The sequence below is a fragment of the Strongylocentrotus purpuratus genome, unplaced genomic scaffold (assembly GCF_000002235.5).
Source record: "Strongylocentrotus purpuratus isolate Spur 01 unplaced genomic scaffold, Spur_5.0 spur5_scaffold_1, whole genome shotgun sequence".
In the NCBI taxonomy this organism is placed as follows: Eukaryota; Metazoa; Echinodermata; class Echinoidea; order Camarodonta; family Strongylocentrotidae; genus Strongylocentrotus; species Strongylocentrotus purpuratus.
This window is the reverse complement of record NW_022145594.1, coordinates 2,909,108-2,930,215: the sequence shown is the minus strand read 5'-3', so window position 1 is coordinate 2,930,215 and position 21,108 is coordinate 2,909,108. Positions and strand designations below refer to the sequence as shown.

The window sequence follows — 21,108 nt, the reverse complement described above, 5'->3', positions numbered from 1 at the left end:
CAATTCCTTTCATAGCAAAAGCGCTCCTCACAATTTCTGTAAATTTGGCAGTTTAACGCTACGCGTACCGCCTTGACCGGACTGTGCGGTATCTGTGCAGTTCTGTGTGTAGAGAGGTCGGGCTGTATTCATTATTTCTTGGGGGTGCATAAATTGCTCTAATTATACGTACGCGTGTAATGCGCAAGTTTATTGTGACGGCACTAAACCCATCCCACTCATTGTTCCCCTATTTTCATAATGGTACTGACCCAATGAAATGTAGTGCAGTGCGCTGGTACGCGCTGCGCTGCGTGTACATGTACTGTACTTATGCATGTTCAGTTATATGTGTATGCATAACATTACGTACATGCATACAGGGCTAGCTGGCACAAAACCCTGGGTCGGGCTTCTAAAATGGGACATGAAGCATGATTTGACATGAAAATTGACGGAGCTAAAAATGAATCAATCAAAATGAAATTTATATGTATGAAAAGCTTACGTATCATATGTCATTGTCTGTGATTGAGGATTTACAAATTTGACGCAAAACGCGTTGCTGCAAAGTTAAAGATTGGTTTATTGAATGGCAATCGAGCACAGTGCGACCGATCCATTGACATTGTGTATGAGAGAGTAATTTTTTTTAAATGGATTGTAAAGTTCAACGTCAAAGTGACGGAGGTTTTTTTTCAAGTAAGGGCATGGTTTTACATGGAATGTAAAGGAAATGTTTCCTTCTTCTCATATCTCGATTGAGGATATTATTCTCAATTTCGATTTTTAATGGTAAAGAAAAGTGTAAAAAGATGTCGAGAATTTTACCATATGTCATGTAATATAAAATGCGCGCGGGTCGGTTGATCTCCCAAAAGGAGCGCGAAGGAATTGATATGATGCAACAATAATGATTACAACAATGATAATTGTGATTTACAGCGTTGTTCTACACCACACTAGCTGAAGACCAAACTGAAATGAACTGTCTATACTTTTATAGCTGTGTACCCGCGCAGGCGTAGAAGATATCTTGCTGAAAAGTTGTTGTTGTTGTTGTTGAAATTGAAATGTTTGAATATCATCAGTATTAAAATCATAAGGTTAAGAATCTACATCCTTATGATTAAATTGCACGACTAATGGTGAAGGGAAATTAAATATAATTAATCTTGCACAGTAGCACTTCGCTGAGACAGGTGAGCCAAGTCATGACTCGAAAACAGAAGTCTGGAAAGACAGACCCCCCCCCCCCCCCCCCCCCCCCCAGTAAAAGTGAGCCATGAGATCAAGTTCGAAAAGATGAACATGCTGCATTAAAAAAGGAACGCCGTGGCGCAGATAATCTGTCAAGATTGAAGAGCGCCATCTAAACCCCAACAACAACATTGCTGAAAAGAGCCGGGGATTCCCATCGCGCGCTCAGTGACCCACCGAACTATACTGTACAGTCGCCATTTTTCTGCCAGATTTGTGCACATGTGCACGTCCTGTACAGTACTGCCACGCCACCTCGCTTAGCTTTCGAGTTCGATTCAGTGATTGATCTTAGTAAATTTTAGGATCTTTCTTCAGTTGCAGTAGATATAGATTGAAGTCTGTCGACGAAATGCTGCCTTTGCAAACATAATCAGACTGAGCTGAAGTGAAACAAGGTCAAAGTTAGTGTACATGTGATGTATTTACATTCTTCTTCTTCTTCTTCTTCTTCAAGATAATCTGCCTCCTTCAATACTGAAGATTCTTGCAGATGCCGTATACTCGGCCTGGTTGGGGTATGAATATACCTTGAATACCAAAGCTTCTGGAAGAAAGCCGTCTCCAGCTGCCAAGCTTCCAGGTCTAACTTCAAGGGGAGTAAGTGGACCATTACATCGGGGTTTCCCCCTAACTTGTTAGATCTACTCTTATACGAATAGGCCTAGTGCAATGGGTTCTTAACGTGCAAGGGTTGTGACTCTCATGTACATTGATCTACATAGACCTAGAAAAAAGTCTATAGATCTAGATCTATACTGACCTTGTTCCTTGTGTTATAGTATATAGAGAGTGGTGAAGTGTGACGTCATCAAATATCTATTTTTAGAATTTCTCAATTTTTTCGTATTAGATCTAGATCTAGATCTAGGCCTAAATGGAAGCAAATTTAATGCATAAATCTTTGTTAGAAGCATTTCATTCACCTGTTACAAATAATTGTATGGTCTATGCATAGCAGACAAAGAAAGCAGACAAAATATAGACCCTACAGTTCCTCATATTCTACACAAAGGAACATCCCTTCACTACAATTAATTATGTAAAATGTGTAGAACAGGTGTCACATGTATATTCACCTGTACGTGCTACTTACTTTTACTTAATAGCAGTGAAGGGATGTCCCTTTGTCTACCACAGCAATTGTTGAAGGTAGAATGAGGAACTGTAAATTTTGTCCGCTTTCTTTGTCCGTCATGTTCATAGTGATAGTCAGAATGCAAATTGCATGTATTCCATGTTGTTAGTTAGGACAAGAAATAATATTTGTCCTACCTACATGTAGCAACACGTCAGAACTAATGTTTGTAATTCACATTCTGATTATTGAAATAAAATTATTTGTAACGGGTGAATGAAATAATTAGTAACGAGGCACTTAACAAAGATTTATGCATTAATTTGATTCCATATTCCTGTGCCTCTTCTTGCCACCGCTGGGCCGAGGAGCCTTGAATACACTCCTGGGATCTCTATAAATATGGTGCAGTACATGATGATGCTCATTGCATGCTGGGAAAGAAACCTGGGTGCCCTGATTGTCTACTACAAAAACAAAAATCACCAAATCATTGTTTTCTGCCCAAATACAGCAATTCTTGAATATTAACCCTGCAAGGCACAACTTCTTGGCTGGTCCCAGCCATTCCTTCCAAAGGACGGGTTTCAGGAGGCGTGGGCGAAAAAGTTTGTGGCGTTGAAGTAAAGGCACCCGGAGGTGGACATCGGGCGGAGCATAGCCAATTTGATATAGAGTAGACTCTCCGGCGGCTGATGGCACCGTGCACCGGTACCCCAAGGGGACGGTTTAGAAGGAGATAGGCGCACAAATTTCGGCTGCAGATGTCATTAAAAAACAGACACTATGAATATGACTGACAAAGAAAGCGGACAAAATAAACAGTTCCTCAGGTAGACAAAGGAACATCCCTTCACTGCTTTTATGTAAAAAGTGAATATGCATAAGTTAACATTACATACTTAGATCCAACTATATTAATGGAAATGTAGTTTTAGTTTACTTAGAATAGATTAATTCTTTAATTCTGTAAATATTACTATTTTAACTTATTAAAGATAAACTTTAGTACTGGTAATGCGATTGCATTGTGAAAGAAAAGGTGTGGAAAGGATCAGAAACAGTTGATCATGTAGCATGTAAGTATTGGTGTGCACTGCAAGGTTCTGGAGTCATCAAAATCATAATAAATTTGACCGAGTCTTGGTAAAGTAGCAAGCACTGACACAGAAAGCTATATATGGGACAACACAATGGTGTCGGGGCTGGTACTACCTTGATTTCCTTGTCTTTCTATGCTCATTACTCAGCCAGTTTACATTTTCTTCCAAAATTGTTTGGCACATGTCATTTATTTGTAATCTTGAACATTCAGTGTAAGTTTCGTTTGATTCTGTGAGAATTAATTTTCTTTTTTTACCAGAACTGGAGTTTATCTTTAATTTTATACATGTCTGTAAGGGACCCCACTGGAAATAAGCTCTCGAGCTTTCGTGGGTTATCCTGTTCAAGCTGACTTATTTTTGATCTGTTATTATTGTTTATTGTTGTATGTTGGAAGCTTGTCGAATAGAAATCAATCAATCAATTATTGTGGAATCAATAATATATTAGATTAATTAAAATAAAAGTAGATCTCTTCTTCTTTAACGTTAGAATTCGGACTCGGAAGTTAAACTCATGAGAAGTAATGTTTCTATTAATAATCAGAGTTAACCAAATACCAAGGCCAAGGGCATTTTTTTTTTTATTCCCTTCAGTTTCTAAATGCAAAAATTGTAGTCTGCAGACTGATGTAGATGCATATTAGATTTTGGTGGCAGAATTTGGCTTGCCCCGATGTTTTGCCCTACCCGACCCTCATCTCTTTTTTTCGCCTTTGTCACGTTGATGATCTTATGATAACGTTATACCATGGAGTTAACTCCATGGTTATACAGTAACCCCAGGTAGCTTCGCTGACGCTTGCGGCGGCTGAGCTCCTTGCATGGAGTTAGTTATAAATATATTATGTTGGTCTAGGTGCTGCATGAAATCTGAAATCTGTTATGTAATGTAATAAGACAATTTTACTTATTTAAATCAGCTGCAAGCGGGCGTTTGAAGCAGAAAATAAACTTGTGTTATCGAACAATTATTAATGAGTAGTCTAAGGTGCTTTTATTTAATCGAGAAGAGGTTCACCAAGTCGAGGTATAACTATCAGTACGTTGAATGAAAGTCGCTATAGTATACATGCGCTGCACAATGCAATGTAGAACATGAACACACGTGCACACACGTTTAATACATACACGCGAAGATGAATAGCGCTTTTTGTGTGTCATGTTGAGCATTATCATGTACGTACCCCGCACACACTTGTTAGAACAATGCATGTACAGAACAGCCGAAGCCCATGCATGTATAGAGATGGTACGTACGTACCTACCTTTGATCGGTTGCCATTTACGCTATTGAAACTTTCAATATAAATCTAATCAGGATTGTAAAAATATAACACCATAATTTGTTATTATCGTATCATGTATTTGCTAAAAAATCAAACACAAAATGTTTATTTCTGATTTTGGCAGACAATTCATATAGATCGAGGTCGGACCGTGCTGCTCAAAAGTATAAGCTAGCCTTAGCTAGGTCGTTGCTTTTGCGTGATTGTATATCTCCGTTTTATCAAATTGTTATTGACTGTATAAACAGAATAATAACACATTCGTAATTTGTTGAATATTTTTAGTAAAAATAATATCAAATTAGAATAAAAACAATTTTTTAGGGGCAATGGATTGAAACAGTTCGAGGCTCATGCATGCATGCAACAGGTCATGCATAATATTCATGAGCGTGTCACATCGTTTTTTTACGATTTCCCGGTCGATGGCGGGACAGAATGGGTAAAAAAACCGGCCGAGTCCACGTAGAAAAGAATTCCTCGTCCCCCGGGTCGGGTCCCGTCCCCCCTCGACCAGTCGTCCGGGAGGAGATAGCTCTCCCGACGTCGAGCCCGGAGCCTCGTTAGGTGACGCAGATCGACGCGTTTCGACGCGAAATACGTCATCGGACCGCCCACAATCGGACCCATGGAGCTTCTCGTATTATTATTATAGATGTAGTGAATTGAAACTCTGAAGGATAGTTATTCCATCTGTTTTATGTACGTAATATCTATACTTTTATATATTGTTTTCAGATATTGTCGCCTGTGTCATATCACCATTTTCCAGAGGACTAAATCTCTGTAGAGTGCAAAGGACATCTTACACCATGGATGGATTCTGCCTTCTCTATCTGCTCCTGATCCTCTTGATGAGATCCGGTGACGTTGAAACCAATCCAGGTCCTAACACTGCAGTAAGGTATGCACATACTAGTAGCACCTTCAGGGTTAACAATGAAGTTGAATTCTGGGTCCTGTTTCATAAACCTTGTTATCAATAACAAGTTACAATAACTGTTATAAGCTACTAAAATTGTGGCATTTGATCTGCTCTTGTGAGATCAGAAATGTCATAGAAATTTATCATTTGTGATTGATAACAATTTTTATGAAACAGGGACCTATAGTTACGCGATTACATTGCAAGGGCAACAGTGTGGAAGCGATTGGAAAGGTTGATCATGTAGCACATAAGTATTGGTGTTTACTGTGAGGTGTTGGAGTTGTCAAAATTATAATTTTCCCAGTCTTGCTAAAAGTCACATGCACTAGTAGCTTGACACAGAAATGTGTATTTGTGACTCCACAAACATGGTGGCAGGAAAGTGCATGTGGTCAAAAACAAAATATTTGTCATTTAAAACAAATGAGGGCAATTGAAGAGCTGTCTTTTTCAGGGAAGATTTCGTTCTATGATACTCTTCCACAATTAACATAAAAAGTGTGAAAAAGCTCACAATTTTTTGTCACCTTTTCGAAAACTCAACCTTCTTAAACAAGGCAAACCACTCAATGTGGTCAATTGTCATGAATGAGTCAATGCAGTGACACTTGAAATCATCATGTTATCGAACAAACATAATGATTACATATATTATGCATGATACATATTATCATATGTTGATGATGAAGGTAATAGTAATGAGAATTATAACAATAATGATGATGATGATGATGATGATAGTTGTAAAAATAATAATAATAATAATAATAATAATAATCATCATCATCTATTGTAGTAATGATAATACATGTAAAAAAATGTAAACATTATTATTATTTTGACAAGTGGTATAGTAATCCTTTTCTTCTCATTATTATTTTATCATCATCGTCATTATTGTATTTACTGACGAACTCTGCTTTTTTCGAATAATTACCCTTGTCAGAACAATATTGCCCTGACCTGCAACTTGGGGCACTATGTTTCAATTGTTAATATCACAGGCATTATATTCTGATATTCCTAGGCTGTTATATATTGCATGCTCAAGCACGTATGTAATACAAATTGTTGAGTATCACATGATAACTTCTCAGGCAATAGGATGCTCTCTAACTAATATCCTATCATACTCAATTGATTTATTATTCATTTTACAGTAATGTCAGTGACATGGAGTTCCTGCAGCTGGCCCAGGCTATCCAACCATCTTACTACAACGCTGTAGGGACATCTCTAGGTTTCCCTTATGCTCAGCTAGAGAACATCCTGTTTCAGAAGTCAAATAGCCATACCAACGCATTTTTTGATGTATTCATGAAATGGAATGTCAAGCAGCAACCACCACACTCAAACAAACGGCAGCTTTTGGCAGACAAACTACGAGAGATTGACTTGGGTGGCCTGTCAGACAGATTACTCAATGAGCCTCTAATTCCTAACAGCACAGGTAAACAGATACTAATTCTTGCTTAGGGCTGGGACTCAAAACCGGGTACCCGGCCACGCCCAAGATCCTTGGGTCCTGAGTCAACAAATTAGATATGCCTTTCCCAAAATTCAATTCAATTCAATTTTATTTCACATCCCTTTAAAAATACATCAAAAGATATACCAACAAATCAGTATAAATTAAACAATATAAATATAAAGACATTCATTGACATGGTACTGTGAAAGAAGGATGGAAGGTGGTGGATGCGAGGAATCAACAAAGGCCATTGGCCTGTCAAGGTTGATCCCCTATATTACCACCCTTTAAAGGTACTATGTCCCATTTGCAGGCCAAAAAATGAAAAGGTTAATTCCAACGGCATTTGAAGTATAATACTAATTTAGAGCTTCCCTAAAAAAGGGGGGTTGAAAATGTCTTTAAGTGGGAAAATAACGACTATTAGTTGTCAAATCGACTTCAGAGCTATAGAGCCAGTAAGTAATAGTCCGATTTTCAGACCATTGTACCGAATGGTCGTATGTTTTATGCTGCGCAAAGATTCAATCAGTTTAATTTTGGCCATTACAAGAAGTGGGTTATTGATGTAGACACTGTGCTCATGTACCCTTTACAGCTCATTTCATGGATGTTATTACCAAAGAAAAAAAAAGCCAGTCAGTCACTCAATAGTGTCTGACAGTGAAGTCTAGCAAGTAAACGGGTTTCCTTGCATAATTTGAATATTAGGACACTGCTAACGATTCAATTTCACAGATAGGACATACATGACATATTCATAATTCCTGCAAAGTTCTACAGAATTTGATGTTGGCTGCAAAAGGGACATAGTATCTTTAAGAGAAATGCATTATCAAAAATATAAAAAATAAAAACAATCAAACAAACAGATAATTTGATTGCAATGAAAAATATGCCCCGTAAACTAAAAGTGACCTTATTTATCAATCAAATAAATGAACACATGCATACTTCGGCTCAGATCGGCGGTATATATTTAACAATTGACTTTATTTTCATCCATGTTTGGTGATGCTTATATAGTGCTAATATCTTGCCTCTAATTGTCAAAATCTGGTGTAAAAGTAGAAAGAGAACATTCAAGCCGCCATTTTGATTCACGCAGGATTTAATAATCAGACTAAAAATAATAATAAATAAAACAGCTTTCTAAAAAAAAATTCTTCATGAAATACTGATCAAATGATGAACTAAAGACAAAATGATTTTTTTTCTCTTATTCTTAACATCGCATGCTTAGTTTAAAGGCTGATAATTACTTAGTAATCACAACAATTTAGATACTCCTTGCTGTTAATGCAGGACAAGTTCGGACTAGTCACGGAAAGATGCGCAGTACACTTAAATTAGCTGTAATGTGTGCCGAAACAAACTCAAACAAATATACATGATCTTACGAAGAAATCTTTCAAAACTACGAGATCACACTGGGAAAGATACAACTACTCAAAATTATACCGTAAGTAGATCATAACTCGGATAAAGAATTCAATAGTTATCCAAGAAATGCCACATAAATAGTGATATTTGAGGAGTGAAGGGGCCTGCTGAACATATTTAATCACTACGCTCGAATCCACTGTTATACTGCTTTTTACCGCAGAGGGCAGTAGAGTGGATTCTATCCGCCTCGTGATCAACATAAACAATATATACACATGCAAGTACCTCGCAGTAAGGCCATTCATCCTGCATGAATCAAAATGGCGGCTTGTGTGTTTTCTTTCTATTTTCACCCCAGTTTTTGTCTCGCCTGCGTAGCAAAAAGCGAGATGATAGGCGCCGCTTTTCTGGTGACGACGACGGTGGCGGGTACCCAAATTAAAACTATTCCCAAAATTCCCAGCCCTACATGTATTCTTGCTGAAGATATAGAAACCATGCATAAAAGTGAAATGAGTTTTTATCATAGACCCCGTTCTCACTCACTTCGTTGGAGCGGTCTAACTAAGACCCGTTCCTCAGGAGCGGTTCTTAGGTGAGTGAGAACGGTCAAAGTGGTCCAGGAAGTGGACTTCTGGACCGCTCCAGAAGACCACCTTCCGAGGTGGTCTTGAGGAACGGGTCTTATTAAGAGCGGTTTGGACCGCTCTAACGTGCAATGTGAACGGAAGCGTACTTTGAACGGAAGTGAGCTAGTGACGTTCCGTACGTGCGAAACATGTAGTACGGTACATACGGTTTGTATTCCGCGCGCGAAAAAATTGAACTGCTGACCTGAGCTGCCATAGCAACAAGACCACTTTGACTCGTGGAGCGGTTTGAGCCATAAAAAACTGCTCGGAGTGTGAACGCTCGCAAACCGTTCCTCAAGACCCGTTCCTCTGGAGCGGTCTAACTAAGACCACTTTCATAGTGAGTGAGAATGGGGTCATAGAGAAAGTGTTGCTCTGTGTTCTATACATTTGCTACAATTTACAGAAGTGTCAAATTTTATCAGGCCCCATGAATGTTTTTATAAGTTACTAATTTAACTTTGTTAATCTTAGATATTTTCTGTACACCAGTATAGTACAAGTTCTTTGAGTGACAGCAGAATTTTAATGTTTGTCAGCTTTCTTTATGTTTACATGTTCTACAAACAAATTATATTATTTTGCATTGATCATTTCATTATGATAACTCTAATTATGCATCTGCCCACGGTTGCATAATTGACTTCATGACTTCATACAAGTCAAATTCAGACAAACATGTAGGACTTTGTGTCTTTGAGTAAATGCACCTAGTCGTAGGTCACACTATTAGCCTCGGGCTTTAACAATACTTTCAGATGTATCAAAATATGTTTATATGTAATCATGCTAATATGAATTATCTATGTATCTTTAGGAGGGCCATCAAGACTGCTCGAATCACAGAACAAACCTCCTTCAGCTGAATCTCAGAACACACCACTTTCTCCTGAACTGGTTGAGCGGTGTGCAAATGATTTCAAGTTCAAGTACAGGTCAACTCTCTGTAAGATCAGAGCTGATCCTCTCAAGCCTTCTTCTCTTGTGGGTTTTGAAAAACTATACGCAAATCTTGTATTGGAAGAAGAGGATGGAACTGGCAAGCAAATATTAGATTACAACAATTTTCTTGATCTCAAAGTCAATGGAGAGTTCCCCAAGCGGATCATGGTTCAGGGAGAGGCAGGGGCTGGAAAAACTACATTTTGTGCTAAGATTGCCTGGGATTGGATTGAAGGGATGTATTTCAGTCACTTTGTGTGGGTCTTGATTGTTCCTCTACGTGAATTTAAGCAACATACTATTGGCAAGATTGTAAAGTCTTATCTGGCCAAAAACAATCCAGCAACGGTTTCTCAGATTACTGAGTATATCCAGTCGAATCCTGAAAGGGTATTCATCGCATTCGATGGGCTAGACGAAGTCAGTGGCGAAATCATGAAGCCAAAATCTTGTGAATCACAGTCTACAGATCAAATGCAACTTCAGCCATCACAGCCAAGTGTCAACTCTCCAGAGGCATATGGAAGCTCATCTGAGACTGGTGATATAGGACTTGTAGATATTCTTTGTTCGGATCAACTTGCCTCTTGCCCTGTCTTGGTTACCACTCGCCCTTGGAGAGCAGTAGAGATTAGATCAGATGGTGATCTAATGAAGCTCTACACATTCATTCATGTTGAGGGTTTCAACAGAGAGAATTTGTCAGCTTACATTCACAAATACTTTCCAAAGAATGAGGATAAAGCAAATCAGCTTTTCCAGTTCACCCGTGAGAATGATGTCATATCTGAAAACATGGCCCACTATCCTATATATGTAGCCATGTTGTGTCTTATGTGGAAAGAACTTGGTGAGCAAAAACTAAGGGAAATGAAATCACTGAAAACTTTTTCTCAAATATTCAAAACAATGATTGCCTTTCTAAAAGAACATTATGCTCAGAAAGAGGTGAAGAAAGTAGGCAGCCCCTCACTTCTTGCCTCTTTGAAAAAAATTAATGAGCTCCTTGGACCAATTGCCAAACAGGCCCTCAATGGTCTGCTAGAAAATACCTTGGTTTTCGGTGAAGATGATTTCAAAATATGCCCAGAATCCAAGGACACTGCCTGTAGGGTTGGGATTTTGTCCCAGGAGGACAGAATTACCACTAGCATGGACATACATCAGGGAAATTCTTATGTGCAATTGCCAGTCTTCTTCCCTCACAAACTGTTTCAGGAGTACATGGCTGGAGTCCATCTTGCTTCCCTGTATGAATCAGATCATAATGAATTCAACAGGCTGATTGAGCAAGTAGTGCTGCCATGGAAGGAGAGGTTTAGGTATCTCCTGTACTTCACTGTGTCACAGAACAAAAGTATTGCCACCCATGTAATGAAGTCTATGCTTCAGGATAAATACATGGACAGAGGGGCTTCACATGAACAGATAGATTTCATTGTTGATGTAGCCTTTGAGAGTCAGGACCCAGATGTAGCAGCCCTGGTGAGGGACAGAGTTTCATCAGAGGAGATTAAGCTGACCATAAACAAAAACATGACAGCACACACTGTAGCTGGTTATGCATTCGTTGGACCACATGTGGTAAGTTTGATCATAGTTTGATAAACAAAATCAGTTCATCCATTTTCTTACATTACATCTTTTTGCAATTTTCTTACAGGACAAGAATATAACTATGGAAGGATGCATCAAGGAGGTTTAAACAGTAACAATTGTTAAACTTGTTCAAGTTCAAGTTTTTGAGTTCAAGTTTTTATTGTTCCACATTTTACCCAAAAATATGGACATACATTTAAATAAAAAATTATACAATACATGTAGTATAAATGAGCACGTCTCAATGATTCTCAATTTATATAATAGATTAATTAGAATGTGAGGTACCTATTAAAAAGCAGTGCCTGTATATTATAGGTTCCTGGAAAACTAAGTATTGTAGATGAAGAAACCGTAACAGTAGAGAAAGACGTAATTTAGAGGGGAGAATTGAAAGACAATGGAATAAAGAAATTTGTATTAAAAATAATGCATTAGCACCAATACCCAGAGTCACCAGGTTAAAATGCGAAGTCGAAATGTGTAGTCACCCGAGCAATTTAGTAAGCATAGCACAAAGTAATTTATTTATATACATTTAAAAACCGGAACATGCATCATTAATTAGCTAGAACTGCAATCGGTGATGATATTCATGCATTAATGCCCGTATTTCTATTTCTTTGAGCAGATAAATTAACTGAGCAATTAGATCGGTGATCCTATGTACAATGAACACACCAAGGCACATGTCATTACGCACCTATGGTTTTCCATATGCTTTAGCCTACATGTATATGGCCTTGCATCCTAACGTACCAATACATGACGCATATAGAGCGATACATCGTAATGCAGGATATAAAAAGGCATCTAAAACGTCCGGATGACAGATTTTCAAAATTGGGCTATGAGACATGCCCTGAGTTTGGCCACCCAGAATAAAATTGAAGTCATAGCCAATACGTGTTACAGTTGGGCAGAAAACCTGTGTAATCAGAATTGTGACCTGCTTCCAATATCGATTTACTCAAAATTTACTAAGTGAACATATACTGTGTATGGAACCATTTGAAAGGTTATTCCATTGGGGTCATTTTAACCCATTGTCATCCACACTAAGGTACGACATGCATGTCACGCATTGTAATGTGATGCTTAGCAAATTCATCATTTTACTAGTGATGATCGACGTCATGAAATTTTACCAAAGTTGGCATTCGGTTGTCAAGTAGTTTGATACACGATTACACATGTCTGTTAAGTTTCATAGACCTAGGTATATAGTTCGCAAATAGAACGCATATACATGTATACAGTGTATTTTGAAGTTTTAAGGAATTATGCTGAAAAGTATGGTTTTCGAGAGCAATTTTTTGCAAAGTCGGTCAGTGGTAGGATGAATTTTTTTGTTGTTGTTGCTGAAAAGTGCATATCTGGAAGTATCTAAATCCAAAAAAGGGCACTAATAAGGCCAGGCATGATGGGATAGAGAAAGGGACCTAATTAGGAATAACAAGCACTAGCTGCGTGCAAAACGAATATGATTTGGGTGGAAGAGGTATCAGAAAAGAATTTAGAACGTGCACATTTAAAGAGGACGTCAATTCAATTACATTAAAGCTATGTACTGGCACATGCATATAATATACCAGTATTCACATTGCATCTATACCTTTTTTAGATGAGATAAGATTTGGGACAGGGAACTTCATCAATATTTTTCATCCCTCCCCAAAAAATATCTCTTGCCTAGTTGAAATCCCAATTCTTGGTTTATGAATGTTTGACAGGGCACAAAGGTATCTGTTTGATATTCTTGGCCCTGTGTAAAATTGGTGTTATTGATATTGCAACTCTTAACATAAATGTACATGATTAAGTTTGATCAATTCATCTCCTGCTTCACTCTCCCTTGGTAAAACTGAATACATGTATGTGCTCATGCAGGGGGTATAAAAAAAAAATCTTCTTTTCTCCTTTGCGAGCCTAGATTTTTGCTCTGTATCCATCCTTTTAATTAAGTGATCGTATTCCTATTAACATTTATAAATGATTGAGGGACGATCGAGGCACCAGATGGTGCGGACTTAAATAACCTCCTTTGAAACCTGTCCTTTGACTTTAATATACTCTCCTTTAATTTTGTTTAAGGATTCTCTGTTTATTACATGGTAAACTTAGATGAGATATTCCTACTGTCGCAAAAATAGGAATTTGATATGAAATGTCATGGCAATAGTTGTTCAGCCTGTACCCTTAGTTATTTCCTTTTCCCTCTTACTCTCTGTAGTTCTAGCAGCACATTTAGGGCAACCACTCATGTAGGTTACTCATGTATGGCTTATATCCAAGTGAACATCTATATTCTGAATCTCATCAGTAATCACTTTGTCATTTTATCCAGGTTCAACTCTGTATTCAGAGAGATTGTGGACCTACTATGTCACTTGATGTGGCAGAGATGATATGCTCCATGCCATCCTTGAAAGAAGTTTTTCTTCTAGATGCTGCATTCCATCATTGTTTTTTTGAAACACTTGCAAGGACAGGAAAAGAATCAAAGGTGAGCAAGCAGTTCATTCACAATTTTGATATATGTTTGAGTTTAATTTAAGTTAATTCCATTACCATCTCTTCCTTTTTCTAATCTACATTTTACTTTTCTGTAATTCCTTTCAATATCTCATATATGGTGGTTCTTTTGACAGAATGTGAAGAAAACAAAACGGCCTAAAAAACCCTCCATCCGGCAGGCAGAGGGCGATGAATTGTCTCCCCCCCCCCCCCCCCCCAAAAAAAAAAAAGAAGGGAAGAAAAGAAACAGGTTATTGTCACAAAGATGTGACAGATGTTTAAAAAATAAATCTGTTTCTGATGCAGACACACATAAGGTGGTCTGCAACTGCATGGCCAGACAGATTTCAAACTAACCTGTTTCTTTAATAAGGCCTAAAATAAAAACTTGTTGTATTGCCCTTTGCGACAGACCCAAAAATCTGAAAATCTACGGTCGGCATTTTATAAAAGTCTTTAGATTTTTTAAAATTAATGAATACAAAAATATGTATTTTGTTCAAACATTAAAAACTGAAAAGTATCGGCCCAAAGAAGGCGACCAAAAAAAAGTTAAAAAAAAATTAAAAAAATCTGACCGACCAACCCATGTTTTGGCTCCTAAAGGGCAATACAACAAGTTTCTTTTTTAGGCCTAATGCTGGTTCTTTTGACAGAAGAATATATCTTCTCAAAGATTATAGCATATACATAGATCCAATCCAAACAAGGTGAAAAACTTACACTTTTAAATGCAGGAATATTACTTCACTAAATCCTTAAAAGTCAGTCCTGCAAGGTCCACACTATAAGGTTCATGAGGTTCATCTTTATTGATGACACTGATTACTACACAAACTATTGGACCTGATCATGAACCAACAAATAAAACAAAACTCTGAGAAGATACTAAAGGGCTGCCTGCTAGGCACACATCATTAGTAGGAAGCCTGCATAACTGAGGTGAAGATTTGGGCAATGAAAAACAAATTGTCTTTGAATGATTCCAAAACTGAAGTTATCCATTTCACATCTAAGTTTTGTCAAGATCCCTCCCTATCTAGTGTATATATGTCAGTGACTGCCACATTAATCCTGTGCCTTGAGCCAGAAATTTGGGGGTTATCTTTGTTTGACAAGCACATCACCTTGAAAGAACATATAAAAACTGTTTGCAAATCAGCAATGGCAGGAATCAGGTGCATAAGTAAAATCAGATGTTTCCTCTCGAAGCAAGGTGCTCTCACTCATGCTGTCCGTGCGTCCGACCCACTTTCTCATTAACGTGATATCTCTAGAACCCGGCCCTTGAGATATGAACTTTAAACTTGATGATAGTATGTTTCAGCATAGGAAGAGAATCTCATCAGATTTTGGAATAAATAGGTCAAAGGTCAAGTTAACAAAGGTCAACTTATGAAATAGCACATGTATTTGTTAGTTGATTCTGGCCCCTCTATGGAATTTACATAATGGAAGATGTTAAATTTTACATCACATAACACAAAATACAATTAAAAGATAAACAATAAGTAGATAAATACAGAGGAGTATATTATTAGTGTCCATGGGTAGCAGGGTTTGCACAATTTAAATCACTTCCATGGACTGTATCTGGACAACTGCATTATACCCCTTGGAAAATTTACCAAGGACAATTTATTTGGTGTAAAAGTGTGAGAGGTTAAAATATCAGAGGTAAAATGCCAGGGCTATGAAAAAATGAGGTGAAAATTCTGCCCATCAATCAAGTTTGATCTGTTTCTATTTTGCTTTCACCTATCCTTTTCCTAGGTCATTTATAAAGGAACCGTGAATTAAGCATACTAACCCAACAAAGATCACTGCACTAGATGTCAAAATTTCCATGTCACCACCCCCCCCCCCTCTACTACTTTCAACTATGCGCTGTGGGGCGCCATGTACGTGACACATGTATGATTTCGTCACAAAATCACTCCAAATAATTGATTTTGTCACAAAATCAATCTCACATAGTGATTTTGTCCATGGAATCAAACCTTCAAGTGATTCTGTCCATGCAATCACTATATACTGACATTGATTTTGTCAAACCATGAAGTGATTTTTTTTAAATTCTTGTATCCGAACTAAACAAGGCACTCCCAGATTATTAGGATGTTTATGATCAGTTAGACATATATTTGAAATGCTTGAATTTATCTAGAAGATAGGTAGATGTTTTGATGCCAACTTAATTGTTTCATTGATATTTAAACTCATAACTATTTAATATTGAAAAATAATCCATCCTCCATGAATATTAGATTTCGTTGTGATAACCTTATTGTTACTTCTCTTGCCTGCACTATGTAATGAATTGTCAAGTATTCCTGTTAAAACTTTTAAACAATTTTCTTCTATACCTTCGTCCTTTCTCTCTCTGTCTCTCTGTATCTCTGTCTCTCTCTCTCTATCTGTCACTCCCTCTCTATGTCTTTTTTTCTCTACCTCTTCTCCCCATCTTCTCTCATCATAATGATGTTTCAATACTGGATTATTTGATGAGACCATGAATTCACTCTTTATTGGTCTTGCCTTGATTTTTGTTTTAAGTAGAATGTACATGTATTCCTGCACGCCCTCTCTCTCCTTTTCCTTCCTATATCTTATTAAAGTGACTCTGTATTACATTGTTGAAGATTGATGGAAAAACAGCGTATTTTTTAAAGCAAATGTTAGTTATTATATTCCTTCTACTGTACTAACCCCCTGACATGCCAAAAATCCTGAAAAAAACTCTCAACTAAGTATTTATGGTTTTCTCTGAAGTCGTCACTGTGCAACACCCTCTAACAGTAAATTTTCCCAACCAAATTTTGAATTTTCCCACCCAATTTTCCTTGAAAATAAGACACCAAACAGGCTTTAAACAATCGTTCCACATATTAATGTTTGGAATGGTATATTTGGAGAGCCCATTCATTGCTTTGTGACGATTTATATTGACCTAAATTTAATTAAATTATAATAATATAGTTGGGAGAATTCAGGAATTGATCAGATCAGTTTATCTTTAATTGTACATCTAGCAGTGGAATCACTACGTTAGCACCATTTTATCTCATCTGCACATTGTTACCAAGTCCCTTTAACCACTTGACTGCAGACCACGTACAATGTACGTGTTCTCGCTCTCGCTTGCCTGTGGGTACCATGTACATTGAGCTCTTTCTGTGCAGCCCGCGGAGCTTTGAAAATAGGGTAAAACATTTACACACAGCTATCTCTATTTCCATAATTTGTTTTCATCATTCACAACTTATTAGGCGGTGTCACACAGAGGCCAAAAATCCGGATTTCAGTTATCCTCTTAACTGGCCGTCTGTCATCAATTAACCCTTAAAAAATCCCTTAAAAAGTCCCTTGAAAAATACTCTAATGAAGCAAGGTAATTCTACCTTGAAAGGATTTTTCAAGGGATTTTTAAGTTTTTTTTCTGTCTGACACCAATGTTGGAATAATCTCCTTTAAGGTGAGTGTAAGGTCTGACTTAATGATTGGCTGGCATACGCGCTATCATAACCTGCGCACAATTAAATTAGGGCGGATTTAATGAGACGCATTAATTGCGCATTACTTTTGATTGAACATGTGATGTCACAATGCTTATGTACCTAAACGGCGCGTGCGCAATGGCCCATTAAAAATCCAGATTTTAGTTATCCGGATTATTCGTAGCCTGTCTGTCACCAGTCTGTCACCGATGTAAATGAAAAAAATAGATTTCTAAAATCTGGTTTATTCAAGATTGGTTGGGATTTTTCCTGTGACACCGCCTATTGACTACTTGGTTGATACAAAACTCCTCAAATTTCCTCTCATTCCATTACATTAACGAGATTAAAGGGATCCAGTAACTTTGTCTTAGATCCTTTAGAAATAATCCTTGATTTAGCTCATGCTGCAATGATAATTATAAACCTTTAGGTCAGCTAGGAACTCCATGACTTTTACAAGCCGATCGCCTGTCTGATTATCAAGATATTAATGATTGAAATTACAAATTTTGAAAACCGTTCGCCAAACGGTTTTCATAACACTACAGTCTATTGGGGAAAACGAGTATGGTAAAACCGGTCACTCAAAGATTTTTACTTTTTTGAGGCACTTCTTGATCATTTTGAAGCGCGATTTCTTTTAGGGCTTCAATATTACACCATATCACAGACACTGGTAGCATGTAGGACCGTTTATCTCAGATTTAACATTGTTAAACGATCCCTTTAACATCACTCGCCGTGTTGATTTAAGTTTGTAATTTCCGCACGCAGTAACGTTTGTAAATATACAAATGTTGTGAAAATGTGAATCGAAATGCCATGTTTGAAATGCCATACTTGTCTTGAAACTTACAACCCTTTTCTCCCACCGTTGAATTTTCTCATGAATCTTAATCGTAAACTTGATAGTCCCCTTCCCTTTAAACCGCGTTCAATGAGATGTACATTGTACAACTAATAAAGGTTAGGATATTGTACAACTAATAAAGGTTAGGATATTTTTTCTGCTGTGTCCTTGATTTTGTTTAAAATAACAACCAACATATGGCATCGACTTTGAGACCTGCGAAGAAAAGGAAGGTTTCTGATGAAGGCAGAAACTTTAAATCAGATTGATCTCTGAACTATTTCTTCATAGAAGAGAAAGGTAACCCACTTTGCCTCATTTGTCACCAGAGTGTGAATGTAATGAAGGTTAACAACATAGCAAGACATTATGACATGCTGCATCTAGCAAATTATGGAGAGTTACAGGGTGAAGCTAGAAAACAAAGACCTGACAAATTAGTAACCGGTCTAACTTGCTGAAACTTGTCCATCAAATCCCCCCTTAGAAATCACACTAAAAAAGTAAGCCTGATTTTTTTTCCACTGATTTTGTTGTTTGATTATTAGTTTTTGCAAAATTGCAGATGTGTACACGTATTGCATTAGTGTTTGTGTGGGGGGGGGGGGGGGGGACATTACCTACGGCCCGCCAAGTTATGCCAATCGTTAGCTGTGGCCCGCGAGCTTTAAAAGGTTTGCCACTTGTGACGTACTTGTACATGCTTAGTGCATTGTACTTTCAAGACCGAATCACTGCATATTATGCCTACATGTAGCTCTACTGTGTCATTAGCACTGCAATGATGTTATACAGGTCTTGAACAGTAGCTGGCGCTCTTCCCCCCAAAAAAGATCGAGCAGTGATGTTTCAGTCCAACGAATGATGTTAGTGCGAGTAGCACAGGGGGTATGAGCGTATTAAAGGTGAAATTATAATTATGTCAATTAATGTATCACTAGAAACTGGTAAGCTAACAGATGGCCATCGTACAAGTTTTAGGTCAACTACATATCGGGTGATTTATAAAAATACAAATACAACCACCTCCATAGCAGCTGGGATATACGAGAGATTCGCCAGGAAAATAACGATGTTTTAATGACGTCACTATATGGACCAATACTGCCCAAGCAGACGACATCCCATAAAGAATGAACTTAATTGTAAAGCTATTATTTGTCAAATTATAATGAGTTTAGTGTATATAAATGTAATGGCATGTCAAACCATTCAAAAAGGGATATGACCCGATTCTAATAACTAAAATCTTTTGCTTGTAAATACACAGGATAGGGGTTAATTAACAATCAAAGAAACCAGACTTTCAAATTGAAAAAACCCCGGAATGATATTAAGGACGGCATTTGTTCCCTCTTGAAACGCCGAACATACCGCGGTGTGTGCAGCTGAATATACAATGGCGTCTTATTTTATTTACAAGCGACAGATTCCTTTATTTTTGTATCGCTGCATTTGTCTTCAAAATAAAACCATGCGCGGGGTTTAGAGTGAGGCAATATATTATACATTTAGCCTGACGGTAGTGAAGTAAGAGAAAGAACTCAAGAAAAGATGAAAACACAGGCACTGAAAATGTGTAAGATGTCATGGGACATCGTCTGCTTGTGCAAATCATGTCCATACTGTGATCTCACACATCTCATCAGCGTTCGGAGATCTCTTCAGGTGCTATGCCGGGGCTGTATTTAAGCGTTTTGTAATTTATAATAATAGTTACTTCGAATGTTTCCAAGCATTGAATTTTGATAACCTTGTCGAATCCAAGTTTCAACTTTGCAATAATGAAAATAAAGTTAGTTTTTAAAATCAATGAATATCTACCTAAAGCCAATAGCAATCAAGTGGTTATTAATGAAAAACATTGTAAAGGCTATACAGTCTAAATATCAGTAAGAATTTGATTTAGACTCACACATAGAGGTTCCAAATTGATTGACAATCAAAGTATTTTGAAAGAATAATGTTTGGAGAGCAAACTTTTACATCAGTGAGCAGAGACGTACCTTAAGAGATGTCCTAGCTAGAACCCCTTTCTTGGATGCTAACACAATTGTGTACCTGGCTATCAAATTATTTCTCAACGGACAATTTTGGTTAATCTAGCTAGCTTCATGATTAAATTCCCTTTATCGCATTGACACTAAAACTATTATCTAGAGATATCATTTACATACAATCAGACTGGGTGATGATATGTCAAACAACTAAACATAATTAGTTTTGCATTTTCCCAAAGAAACCAATGAAGCCTCAGTCTTTAGAAACAATGTTTCTTTAATGAGATCGGACTGAGTGATGCTGTCAAACAACTTAATAATATTAAATTTGCATTTTCCTGAGCAAACTAAGGAAACCTTGGTCTATAGGTAGAAAAAAATGATGGCGGTGGTGCTCGAATTAATGGTGTAGGTCTTTCTACACAGTTTTGAGTACAACCAGGGGGAGGGGGGGGGGGGATCTGCACATGATATGCATTTTTAAGAGAGGAAAGACAAGAAACTAACAACCATCACATCATGGTATAAATAGGCAATTATGCTCTGCAAACTTCACAACTTGTAGGCCTTGATA

General features: G+C 37.5%; 1 protein-coding gene across 1 annotated transcript; it reads left to right on the top strand.

Moving 5' to 3' along the window:
* Nucleotides 1-1,470: 1,470 nt before the first annotated feature.
* LOC105440324 (protein NLRC5-like) lies at nucleotides 1,471-14,358 on the top strand. The gene is made up of 5 exons (XM_030977726.1): nucleotides 1,471-1,643; nucleotides 5,448-5,613; nucleotides 6,798-7,087; nucleotides 9,944-11,652; nucleotides 14,015-14,358. Exons 2-5 carry the CDS (start codon nucleotides 5,522-5,524, stop codon nucleotides 14,222-14,224), a joined length of 2,301 nt encoding a protein of 766 aa, XP_030833586.1. The 5' UTR covers nucleotides 1,471-1,643; nucleotides 5,448-5,521; the 3' UTR covers nucleotides 14,225-14,358.
* Nucleotides 14,359-21,108: the final 6,750 nt, after the last annotated feature.